Below are 13,147 nucleotides of genomic sequence, written 5' to 3' on the forward strand. Positions count from 1 at the left end.
AAGGAAAACACTGCAAAGCAGCCATTGACAGGTTTTCCTCTCCCAGTAGGTAAAGTGGGGAAAAATGTTACTTGGCTCTTAAGGCAGGGGCAAAAATGTATTTCAAGTTAGCTTAAGACTTTGGAAAATAGTTTAAATTTGCATTTCTGTACTTCATTTCTGGGTAGAAACAATATGCTTCGATGCATTTGTGTTTGAATAGCCAGTAAACTCACATTTCATGTTTCAAAAACAGGAAAAGTGTTTTTTTTTAGGAGGTGTGTCTATATAAGATGGCAATCTATATATATTATGTATTATATTTTATATATGTAAAACCTTGATACAAGTTGTTGAAAAGCTTGGCAGCTCAATAAATCCTAAGCTTCAGGCCATCACTGAGTATTTGGAGATTGTAAAACCTGCGATTTTGTAGCTCTGTGTAAATGTTTTCCGTGACCTGTGACTCAGAACACGCTTTCATTGCGGTTGGCACTAGGACTCTCAGCTTAAAGCCTCCATTCGTGTCACATGTACATGTAATTACAGTGAGGAATGCACAGTTGCGTTCATCAAGTAGCAAATATCTTTTCGTTGTGGTCTAGCTTTAGAAAGAAGTTTTTGAAAGTTACATGTTTTAGGAATTTGATTATGTTTACATCACGCGTCATCTTAGCTCTTTGCTGTTCCTAGATTTGAGGTCAACTACTTGATTGCATTTGTCCTTACAAAATTACATGCCATAGCAAATACCTGTATTTGCATTATTCGAAGAGAAAGAAAATAACCATTAATTACAGTTTTATAAGCAAAGTTTAATCAGTTCTCTCATTCCCAGAATTTTTTGAACATTCTTTTTGTAACTAATTCTGTGAAATCCGTATTGTCTGATTTTCAGAATACCAGCAGCTCATTTACTGATTTTTTTTTTCCTCTATAGACTGGGCTGTACTGAATGATTCAGCAGTGTCGAAAACCACATGCTTTTATCAACACACATCCCACACACATGCATATGCACGTTAAGTGTAAACTACATGGGTCTCATTCATCTTAAACCTACTGCCTGACTTGCATGTTCTTTTCTGTTTACAAAGGCAGGGGAAGATTAGATAGTTTCAAAGATTAGTGTTTCAAATCAGCCTAGGTTTGCAGTCGCTGGGGCAGGATCCCTACCGAGATGATGATCTGCCATGAGCCAGCTGCTCAAGTCTCAACTGATGTGAATGGCAGGCCTTGCTAAAATGTTGACCCGTTGCGCTACCTGGGGCAGCGCTCTCTCCCTGGCAGGTTGTCTGGTGTCCCCCCCAGGCCTCAGCACGTTCCCTGCTCCCTCCGTCAGGGGTTCCTGGGCTTGTTTTTGGAGTACAGCTTTCAGACCTCGGCCTCTCTGGGTGACCGGGGCTGGCGGTGGTCAGAGCTTTGCCCAAACACCACGCAGTCGGTGTGGTTCTGTGCCAGATGCGGCCTGGGCAGGGGACGTGCGGGGGGTGTCGGGGTCTGAGGGGGGTCTCTGAGGCCTCTTCCCAGGCCTCGGCAGCACCGAGGGCTGTCCCCGCAGCCAGACCCGCCCGAAGGCAGGCGTGCTGTGTTTTGCTCTCGTTTTCTGAGGGCTGCCATTTGCATAGTCTTGGTATTACCAAAAATCTGCCCAAAATGTCGTCGTATAGATTCTCAGACATGCGGCGATGATTATGTTTACAGCAGATGGAAATAAATGACAGGCTGACCCATTTCAAAATATTTATTTTAACCTTTTGCCCAGAAATGGTAATACTTTTACATGAGGAAAACTGCTGAGCCCTGACGTGGAATGTGTTTGAATTACCCAACTGGAAATATGTAAGATGCCCTTTGGTACAACCCAACGGGGTTAGCAGATTTTTTCCAGACAGCCAGCTGGTGTAAGCTCGTGGCTTTGTGTCAGGTGCCCTGAGAGACATCCTACAACTGAGCACCTTGCATTTACTCCTGCCTCATGCATTGTCTTGTGGGCGCTGTGTGCTCTCGCTGTGCCTCCTTGGTGGTTGAAGCCTGACACGGCGCGGGTGTTTGGGGTCAGGGATGTGCATACGTGTGTGGAGCTATAGACACTGCTTGTCCGTGAGGTAGTGCTGCACGTAGTCCTGTCACGTTTCCGAAGGCGCTGTTCAACAGTATGCCTTTCTTTGGAAATGATGGGTGCATTCTAGACTCGTGCTTGGTTTTAATATGTTGTAAATGGTTTGTATTTCTCTCTTGTTGAAAGCCATTCTGAATTCCTATTATTCTTAGGTTTTTGCACCTTGAGAAAGGTGCATGTTTCTTGCTTTGACTTAGGGTTTCTTGAGATGCTTTCCAGAATGCTTGTGAGGTTGTTATGTGTTTTATTATATGTATCAGCTCTTGCAGAGCTAAGGAAAGGAGAACTGAAAAATGATAGCAGCTTTAGAGGAAATAGTGTAATTTTAAAAGCAATTTTTTCTCTTACACTTGGATTTAATTTTGTTTGTTTAGATTGTAGTATTGAATAGGAGATGTTGAAGGATGTTGATCTGTTAGATTGGGTCCAGAGGAGGACCACAGAGATGCTCGAGGGGCTGGGGCACCTCTCACTCATGAGAGTTCCCCGGAGAAAACTGGAGATTCTTTTGCTGTAAGACAGATAAAAGTACTTAGCTTGACATCTGCAGCTGCAACCCCCACCGCTTTTGAATGAAGCATGGAGAAACTTAGATTTAGAATGTACAGATGCCTACATGCTGAACTAATTTTTTCTGCTTATTTCTCAGGCAGAGAATGAATCTACCCTGTATGTACGAACAATGCAAACACATGCTTATGGTCGCCCGAGAGCTGTCACGGCTTCAAGTCTCCTATGAAGAGTATCTCTGTATGAAAACGTTGCTTCTCCTCTCTACAAGTAGGTGAATAGTTAAATACCTATGTGAACAATGTAAGTTTCACTTGCCAGTGCCATGAAATGTGTGTGTGTAGTTTTATACCATGTCAGGTATCTGATAGCAAATTAAAATCAAATGTTCTGCTTGGCACCTCACCTTACAGGGGTACTGAAGAAAGTTCTGCTTTTAGCAAAGACAAGACATTCATGCTAAGATGTTACAGATTGTATCCAAAACTTTGCAACTCCAACAGAGAGGCCTCAACCACAGACTAGCTGAGCAGTTCGGGATGCAAAGAAGTGGGCAAGGCTATGACTTCGTGCTCATTAATAAATAAATAAATGTGAGCAATTTCTGATCCAGTGAGGCAGATTCCTCCCCAAAAAAGTTACTGAACTGTCCCAGAAGGTATTTAAAAATTGTTAAATACAACTATGTATTCTATTACAACAATTGTTAAATGCAACTTTGCATCTGTATCTAAAAAGTAAATGGTGGATTTATGATAGATACCTAAGACATTTATGTAACGTACTGCATGACGGTTTTATATGCCTTTCAGTCAGGTGAGCTAGAGTTCAAACAAGTCGCACCTTAGTAAAATTCTGTCAGTATTGCATGGGAGGTCGAAGTAGAGCGCCAAAATAGTCCCTTCCTAGACCATACAGAAATGCTCTAATATGAAACACTATGTAAATAATTTTAGTGTTATTTCTACTTTGTGTCCATATTCATTAGTACCCGGTGATTCTTTTTCCTCTTCATGCACTGTATTGTTGTGACTCCCTGATGATCCTCAGTTTTAACCCTGGCTCAGCTGCAATCCAAAGACTTCAGTACTGAGACTCGTGTGTGTGTCATACGGGTGGGCATGAGCCGACGACCGTGTCTTGCACGGTTCAGTCCGTCTAAACAGCTGAAGCCATGTGCCTGCCTGCACTGCGTGGGGACTGGTCAGCCGTTGTGCTGATGCCCTCAGTCCCAGAGGGCTGAGAAAGCTTCATCTGAGGCAGGGACTGTAGTTTTCTTGGAACCTTCACTTCTTCTGTTAGACAGATTTTTTTTTTTAATTTTCATTTATTTTTTGAATATAATGACAGGTATGGGAGTGTGCCTTGAAAGTATCCAGTAAAAGCAACAAAGCAAGAAAAGATTTTTTCAGCACAATACTTCGACATGATTAAAAGTAAACATTTTTTAGACGCTTGAATAGTACCAAGGGCTCAAATGTTCCTTGTCTTTATAAGGAACGTTTATGTTTACAGAAACATATAAGGGATGTTTACAAGGAGTAATAGCATTAATTCTTGTAAACAAAGCATCCTGAAAGCAGGAGGATCTTGTAACCGACCTGGTATGTGCTGCGAACCCCTGGGTGCTAACGGGGCACCAGCGCAGTGTGGGTGGAAGCAAGGTGCCATGTTAGCACCTCCCCGTGCTGCTGGAGCCGGCAGCAATGCTCCCGGGCTGTTCACCTCGGCGGCCTGGCAGCGACCCGGCCAAGCTCCGCGTGCCAAGCCCAAAACTGGGACAAAGGTTCTTTTGAAAAGAAACTTCCACAGTGCTGCTGTGGGTTTTGTAAGAGCTTGAAACTTTGCTCGAACGGAAGATTTAAAGCAGTTTTTAAAATCCCTCCCAAAAATTCCTGAAGTGTTTTGGATGTAAGGTAGGCCAACTTTCCTACAGGAAGTGGAAATTTCCTTAAAGGAATTTCCATGTCAGAAGTGGGAAGGGAGCTACGTTAGCAGAATTGAGCCCATTCACAAGTAACGTATGACGAGTGTTGGCATTAAGCAGCAGAAGGCTTCTTTGTTGTATTTACGTTGAAGGACAATACGTTCCCACATTTCTTCTCAAGTACACGTGTTGTGTAAGTGGTACACTGCGGCACTTCTGGGAGTTGAATAGCTGAAATTTGCATAGTTTTTTTAATCCATGAGTTCACAATTTTGATTTTTGTTTATCGTGTATGTTTTCCAAGAGAAGAGGAAGAAGAGGAGGAGTAAAACAGGAATTCTGTGCAGGTGTAGACACGCAGCTCATAAACAGATGTACCTCGCAGACCTTTTCTGTATAAATTAGTGAAGGAACTGTTGGCAGTGACACGTTGTCATATTCTGTGTAGACCGGGCGGTTAAAATACTTCAGAGTAACGTTGAACAGATGCTGACAGTGCAGCGAGGGTCATGTTTTCTAAGGAAGGGATTCTGCTTTAGTGGCCTCTTTCCACTCTTTTCTCCTCTTTTCCTTTCAGTCTGCTTTGTCTCTGTTTCCTCCTCTCCCTGTAGCTCTTTTCATTCGCTTCACCAAGGTGACCAAAGGCTTCAAAGCCAGCACTTTGAGGACCACTCGAGTCCCTGCGCCTGATGCATCCTGATGCATTTGCAGTTTACTTGTCCTTGCCTATAGAAAGACCTGCATAGCAGGAACACGTAGGCACAGGGGCTTGGCCTTGGCTTGAATCTGACTGAATACACTCCTTGGTCCCCGCTCCTTGGTTCCCACAGCTTCCCACACGGTGAGAACAGGAATCCCCAGCCCTGGTGGTTCTTTGTCAGGGCTGTTCCAGGCCTTGGTGGTGCTACCTCTCTGCTCTGGTTCTCTTCCCTTTATTTGTTTTTGGGTTACCTGGGTTATTTTTTGTTACTATTTTTCTTTTGCCAGCAGTCCTGTGCTGTTTGTTCAACAAGTCATCTGTCTCAGTTGCCTTCTTTTCGTCTCTCAGCTGCCATTTCATTTCGTAAATGAAAACTTAGTCCTCTTTCGTTTGGTCATTTTTGTGTATCTAATGTAAAAGAGCTTAAATAATGATGCAGTTCATAGGTATTATATATCTTAAAGGTTCATATCAATGTTGCAGTTCCTAAGGAAGGCCTGAAGAGCCAATCTTTGTTTGAAGAAATTCGTATGACATACATTAAGGAGCTGGGAAAGGCCATAGTGAAAAGAGAAGGGAACTCAAGCCAGAACTGGCAGCGATTTTATCAACTGACTAAACTGTTGGACTCTATGCATGATGTAAGTTTTTAAATGAATGCTGTAAAAGTTCCGGATAAATAGTCTGGGTATATGGCAGTAATCTCCTGTACACGCTTCATTTAAACGATAAATATGGGGACTGGGAGGATGGAGGTGGTCATGCTCTCCTGATGTCTAACTAGCCTAATTGGAAGAGGTGAACTTTGTGCTTCCAGAGCACCTTTGCGGTGGACTCCATGGCAATTAATTCTATAATTTATATAACTTTAATTAAAAATGTAGTTTTTAAAAATGTTGTTGCTTTAAAATGGAGAAACTCTGGAATTTTAAGTTACTTTGGAATAGTAGGGGAGATGTTTATGTTAATGTTTAAAAGCAGGATTAGCTCAAAGCAGACTGTTCAGGGATGTAGGGAAGTGTTTGAAATTGCATTAAAATAATGCATTAGTGCCATTTTAGTAGCGGTCTACTTTTGCAAGGAATTTCAGAATTCAGGCTGTTTCCTTTTGCAGCATGTACTCTGAACTGTGCATAGTACAAAGTAATCCAAGTAATGTTTAAGCTGGATAAGGTAAAGGAGATTTGAAGACGTCAATTTTTTTTCCTATTAGTTTACCTAACGCCTGGAAAGATCATGTTTAGATATCCAAATGTATGTCATTTATATGTTAAAATGGGAATCGATACTAAATGTCTTCAGTGTTTGTAAAGACCTTGCACGATCTATTCACTTGTTTTGTATTAGAATGGCATTTACAAGACTTAGTAGTTAAGCTGAGGAGAAGTGAACTTGTCTGCCCTGCACTGCAAGTGTTATCTGCAAGCGTGGGCAGTACTCGGGGCATGTGGCAGAACAGATACTACGCTGGCCTGTGCCGTGCAGCCTCGGCAGAAGATAGCAAGAAGGAAGGATGTAGGTTAATAGTGCTTCTGTATGCATTCGTGTGAAAGTAATTCTTTGCTTTATCACTCGTAGGTGGTTGAAAATCTTCTGAGCTTTTGCTTCCAGACATTTTTGGATAAATCCACGAGTATTGAGTTCCCAGAAATGTTGGCAGAAATCATCAGCAATCAGATACCAAAATACTCAAATGGAAATATCAAGAAGCTTTTATTTCATCAAAAGTGACTGCCTTAATACAAAAGGGTTGCCTTAAGAAAACGTCAAATGATAGCTTTTTTTTGCTTTTTTTGTAAAGAAAAAAACTATCAGACTTGTTAATTTTGTCCTTGCAGCGGTGTTCCTTTTTGTAATTATGCACTACATGTGGTTTACAGAGGGCCAAGATTTAGGCTATAGAAGCAGCGGATTTCTCACATTTGATACGTAATTGGGGAGAAAGAAAAGAAAAATAAATCTTATTTGTCAGAAATTATATTTCTCCCCCTGTGCAACATCAATGGATGCATCAAAACCACCGGTGACAAGATCTGAGGCTGTGTTATGAACATTCTGCTAATTAATTTCTGCAGTTGGCTGGAGACAATTTTCTAGGCTTTTTTTTTTTTTTAGTAAAGTGTTTTGGATTTTCTTTTTTTTTTTTTTTAAAGTTAAGGTAGCATTTTGGTTTATGCATGTAACCTGAAGAAAGTTTACAAGTGTATATCAGAAAAGGGAAGTTGTGCCTTTTATAGCTATTACTGTCTGGTTTTAGCAATTTCCTTTAACTTTATATACCGTGAACTAGGCTTGTTCATTTTTTCTTACATAATTTTTTTGTAATACTTCAAGATGCCTATTGTACAGCTGGTTTTTTAAGGTGGGGCAGCTCGTAGCTTTCCTAAATGACCTCTAGACATTAATCCTTGAGTATATTCATGTGAAAATGGGTTGGGCTTTTCTAACCTAATAGCTTTCAACTGTCAAGGTGACCATAAAAATTTGGCATTTTTTAAGGGCCAGGGTGGGTGGGAGAACACTCTCAAATCTAATTAAAATAGATGCGAATGAAACAAATACTTTTGGTATATGTGCAAAAGCGTTGGATATGCAGATTCATAGAAAATTAACCCAGTCCTAACTGGATGTAAATGAGCAGGTTATTTTATATATTAAAAAAAAAAAGCCTGATTTTTTGCATATAATGCAACAGCCATAACTATAAGAGTCATGGGCTGCATTGATGCCAAGAAGATCAGTCCTGACTGCCCATCAGGAAATTTTCAGGAAAATATGCATAGCTTAAGAAAAGTTTACTTCTGTGCGGAGAAACTCACATTTTCTATACACTTAAACCTATCATCATACAGGTATATATGGAAAAATATCAGTGACTTAAGAGGCAGACATGTAATTATGCCCAGTGGTTTGGTTTTGTTCTGTTTTTATTGTACCGATTCTAGAACTACTTTCTTCAGTGAGATGTTTACCTTCATGCAGCAGTAAAGCAGAGCAGCTGCGCCGACCGACTGTAACTCCGGATATACAGACTCCAAACTCGCGTGGTTAGAGACCCATTTTCACATCTTCGCCTGTCACTGAACTGGTCCATCCTCTTTCCTGGAGAGCAGGAAAACTCCGCTACTGATTTCGTGGTCTTAGAGTTGTACGTCGAACTTTGTCTTTGTAAGGCTGCATCCATTCATATCAAATTACTAGCGTGCCATAAATTTACCATAGGTCTTGTGAATTTCTCCTTGTTGCCATTGATAGCTATATTTTAAAACGTTTAGAAGCTGTAGTAGCCTTTTCTATGTGCACCTTAACAATTTTCTGTATCTCTAAATTTAAATATTTACTAAGCCACTCTAAAATTTGATTTTTACTCAAAGTGGCCAGATTATTTGTGTAATAGAAATGAGAAAAATCATCTGATAAAATACAAAACCTAATATATTTTTATATTTAGTTATAGTTTCAAATATGTATAATCGGTATATTCGCTGATCTGAGAAAAGAAGGGAAGGGCTACTGCAGCTTTAAAAGCAATTTATTAAATGATTGTAAAATAGCTTGTATAGTGTATAATAAGGATGATTTTTAGATGACAGATTGCTTTATCATGATACATGTAATTATATTTTTTGTAGGGGTCACAAATACGCTGAATGGTAACCCGTACAAGTTGTGGTTTGTCTGGAGGCAGTACTGAAGGCGGTGACATTTAGTATCCAAAGAAATACTCTGTTTAGAAGGAAAACCTGTGTTCAGTGGATGTTTTTAGGGGTGGATTTACATTTATCAAATCACTGTGTAAAAATTCAAGTTGAACCTCGGATGGAAGACTCCTATCTGTATGTTTGGTTACCATTCATGTTTCATTGCTAAATCAGACCTCCGCTGCAAAAAATGTAAGCCGTAAAGATGCGTATGTACATACATACACCTCTGAACATATGGGGTTAATTTCATATACAGCCTCACGTACCACAGCAAAAACAGCTTGAAAAATTGGGCAATAATATGCATACAGGTACCAGCAATATGTAAATATAGAGCATAGGTTGTTCACAATACACTAGTACATTTCTATTGTTCAACAAAAGTTTGTTTCCAAGTGAAATAGGAAACTAAATTTTCATCCTTTCTTAAATCTTTTTGAATGTTATACCTATTAAAAAGATACTATATTCAGTACTTTGGAGTAAAATATCATCTTTAATAAAAAAAAACGTAATCATTCTCTTCTCTTTGAATGATCTGTAAAGAGTATGTACATTTTGTAACAGTTAAGGTAAACTTCAGTACTTCAATTATACCTTTCAGCCCAACTCAATGGAAATATTTACGTGACCTGTTTGAGATACAGATAGGAGTTTCATACTGTTTGGTTTCAGATGGGTTCTTTAGTTAAAAGGAAAACTCTTCTTACTTGGAGAACGTTTAGAAACTTCAATCCCCAGGGAGCTCAATTGGAGCTTGTGTGGAAGAGTGAGTTTGTGCGTGTGCAGGCGTGGGTGTGTGGGCACGTGCACATGTGCAAACGCTGGTTTTAACATTTGTATACGCAAAGATACCTTTTTGTTTTTTCTTTGCCAGCAGAAAAGTAACTACGGTGACCGTGAACAAATTACCATCTTGAGAGAAATGGAGAACATAGGAGAAGAGAGGCTCTCTGCCCCTTTTGGTCTCTGTGCCTGTATATTCATTTTTAGTTTATGGGTTTAAGGAAAAAAGGAAACTGTGATGTTAAAAGAAAGCATTCATGCTGTACATGCTGTTAAGTTTTAAACTTCACAATTAAAAATATGTATAGTGCTTTAGTAAGCAGTGAAAAGTACATGTTGTGTGTATCAGTAGTCCTTGTAGCACTGGGTAGTATCTGCACTCTGGATAAAGCAGGGAGAATTGTGACTTCTGTCTCTTCAGTGCCTTATCACATAGTGCATGCATCTGACCGAGGGACACCCGTGGGCAGGTCAGGACACATACGTGCTGCGCGGTGTACATTGCACATGAAAAACGATAGGAATGGCCTTACATAGGACAAGCCAGGGAATGGGGTTGGAGAGGGATAAACTGTAGATTTTGCGCAGCGTGGTTATCACCCAAAGCAAAAATGCCAGAAATCTCAGATTTTATTAGGAGCTTTGCAACTGGAAAGAAGGGAGGGAGGGAGGCTGGGAATCGGTGCCAATTTAAGCTTAGGAATGACCTTGCCATTTTCACAAAGAAAGGTCAAAAATAGGAGGAAGTGCCTGGATGAATGTCAGCTAAGTCCTGTTTCCCATAGTCGTACTTCAGTGGGTGAGGACTTCAGGGTCATACCTTCAGAGTGAGTTTTTTAAAAGATTGTATGTATTATATACTAGTTAAGCTCTATCCTTAGTCCAGTCTGCAACCAGGTGTTGCTGAGCCATCGATGTTACATAGGAACCAAATTTTCAGGAAAGGAGTAGAGCCTCTTTAAAACAGCGAGGCATTTGTTTTCTGATGAAAGGCTGTGTGTATGAAAATATCCCCCACCTCCAAACTAACTTGCATAACAGCATAGAGTCAACAGCGTGTCATTACTCTATTTTGTATATTAAACGAAAGATATATAATGGGGACAAATCCTATATCATACCGGTGTATGGCATTATTAAAAAATCATTATTTTTATCACAGTAATTTTAAACAACATAAAAAAATTAAACCAGTGACTCCTGTTTAAAAATAAAAGTTGTAGTTTTTTATTCATGCTGAATAATTCTGTAGTAACAAGTCTGTAGTTTTCACCTACTCAGTGAAATGTTGGACTGTAAAAGCTTGTGTGGAATTGTTGAACATTTATTTTTTCATTTAAATTTGCTGTTCTGGTAATACAAAGCCACACATCTGTACAGAAGTTGCAGTAAATGTGAGCCATTTACAGCAATGCCGAATAATGGACAGAAACCATATAATAAAATTCTGCTTTTTTCATTAAATGGCTCCAAAATGCTTTTGTAGAGTTTTTGCTGTGTACCTGAAAAAGATTGCTTCTGATGACTGAATCAGTTCATCTATGTTGTGTTCATTACGCACGTCACAAGCAAAAATTATTTATACTAAAGCTAATTGCTGCTGTAGTTAAGTTCTATAGCGAGAGAGTTTCTGGTAATTAAGTTCAGATTAACATTTTAATCAGAATTCATTACTTACATTTACCGAACTTTGCCCAATTTGCCATTGAATTCATAATTTCCGTTTTCTGGAGGGGAAACTCTACCACAGTTTTCTAATGAAATCAACTCAGAAGCAGGTCTGTGCATCCAACCAAATGGACTTGTGCACATACCGAATAGCATAAGCTGGCCAGGACTTTTAAGCTAAGAAAAACAAAACTAGATGTATTTAGGAAAAAAAAAAAAAGTTGATTTAAAATGTCTTTTGTTACTCCAGTGTTCCTTAATGTTTTGATACTTGCCAGAGCGTTGAGGGAAGCTCCTTACTGAGGGAGGTGCTGGCAGCTGAGAAGTTAGTGATAAAAGGCAAATAAAAACCGATCAAAGCGTATTCTGCGGTTTTGTCAATAATCAAAGCGTTAGGTGTTCACACCGTCCATGTCCACGCTGGCCATGCACGACGCCTGCCCTCTGTCTCCTGGGGCGTTGCTGGGCCGCGCAGCCCGAGCTCGGTGGGGGCCGGGGCCTGGCGTGTGGGGCCTCGCTGCCGCTGCGCTGCCGGCCCCGCGGGCGCCTTCGCGTCCTCCCTTTGGGCTGGGGGCGCTTCGTTGATTTGTGTCGCTTTTTTAAAACCTGCCCGCTGGGTCACGCTGAAGGGTGTCACAATGGCGCGGCGGAGCGCTGCCGGGAGGTTGCACCATGCTGTGGGAAGGGAAGGAAGGTGGGGGAGCAGCCGATGGAGGAGGAGGATGGGGCTGGACCTGCAGGGGCTGGGATGTGCTGTGGGGCCTGGGCGAGGGGCAGCGGGTGCGGGTGGGCTGCTGCGGGCGTCCCCGCGGGACAGGGCCCTGCACTGGGGCCGTCTGTCTCCAGCAGAAGGCCGTGACCGGACCCATGAAGAAGTGTTTCGTGAACCAGAGTGGCTGAAAAACACCTCTCTCAGGCCGTGGCTTGGTGTAAACGCATTGTGCTCGGTGTTCAGAACACCTCCAGACCCCAGAACAAAAAGCGCTGTCTTAAAATCCGCTTCCTGCCTTGCAACCGAGTTTTTAAAAAGCAGCGCATCTCCAGCCATCAGTAAATACAACTGCAGATTCTTTTTTCCTCAACATAGCTCGCTCCTTTACCCCACTGGATCGCAGCGTAAGATTAGTGCCATAATAAAATCTACTTTAATTGCAACATAAAATGCCAACTTCCCAGCAGGGAACGATTTGTTTGAATTGTTTGCAATTAAAACAAAGGCTTACATAAATTTCACTTTGGTTCTTTTCATGCTCTGTGTCTGTAGATCGGGGTTGGATGCAATACAAGAACAAGATTTATGATAACTGCATTTATTTGTATAACAATTGTGAAAAGGCGCTTTAAGGGGGTGCATCAGATATTAAGATAAAATAACTGCTTTCTGACCAGTACTGAGTCACGGCCTCCAACACGCTTCGTGGCAAAGTATGGCAGGTACCAGATGTCCCCGTGCTCCGCCTGACATCCGATTCGTCCCATTGCATTTCCAGATTTCTCACATCAGCCGTCTGAAATCAGCCGGACCGGAGCGGTGCTCCGCCAGCAGGGCCCCTTCCAGCACCAGGCCCCTGGGGCTCCGCGCGCCGTCCCCGTGCCCTTGCCGGAGCTCCCCTGCCGGCGGTGGTCGCGGCGGGGCAGGGGAAGGGGCAGCCTCCTGCTCATGTGCCGTCCTGGTTTGCGATGCTTTCTTGGGCATCTGTCTTCGTCTTCCAGGAAATTCAGACGAAACCCAGCATGAGACTGAAATTGGT

General features: G+C 41.5%; 1 protein-coding gene across 3 annotated transcripts in view; it reads left to right on the forward strand.

Moving 5' to 3' along the window:
- NR3C1 (nuclear receptor subfamily 3 group C member 1) overlaps positions 1-10,060 on the forward strand; it is a 66,326-nt gene extending 56,266 nt beyond the window's left edge. For all 3 annotated transcript variants that reach the window (XM_083798698.1, XM_083798697.1, XM_083798699.1), the window contains 3 exons: positions 2,751-2,881; positions 5,722-5,879; positions 6,817-10,060. In XM_083798698.1, coding sequence (XP_083654824.1) covers positions 2,751-2,881; positions 5,722-5,879; positions 6,817-6,969 — 442 coding nt within the window. In that variant the 3' untranslated portion in view covers positions 6,970-10,060. The remainder of the gene's footprint in view (positions 1-2,750; positions 2,882-5,721; positions 5,880-6,816) is intronic.
- Positions 10,061-13,147: the final 3,087 nt, after the last annotated feature.

This window comes from Anser anser, assembly GCF_964211835.1.
Source record: "Anser anser genome assembly, chromosome: 14".
NCBI classification, from domain to species: domain Eukaryota; kingdom Metazoa; phylum Chordata; class Aves; order Anseriformes; family Anatidae; genus Anser; species Anser anser.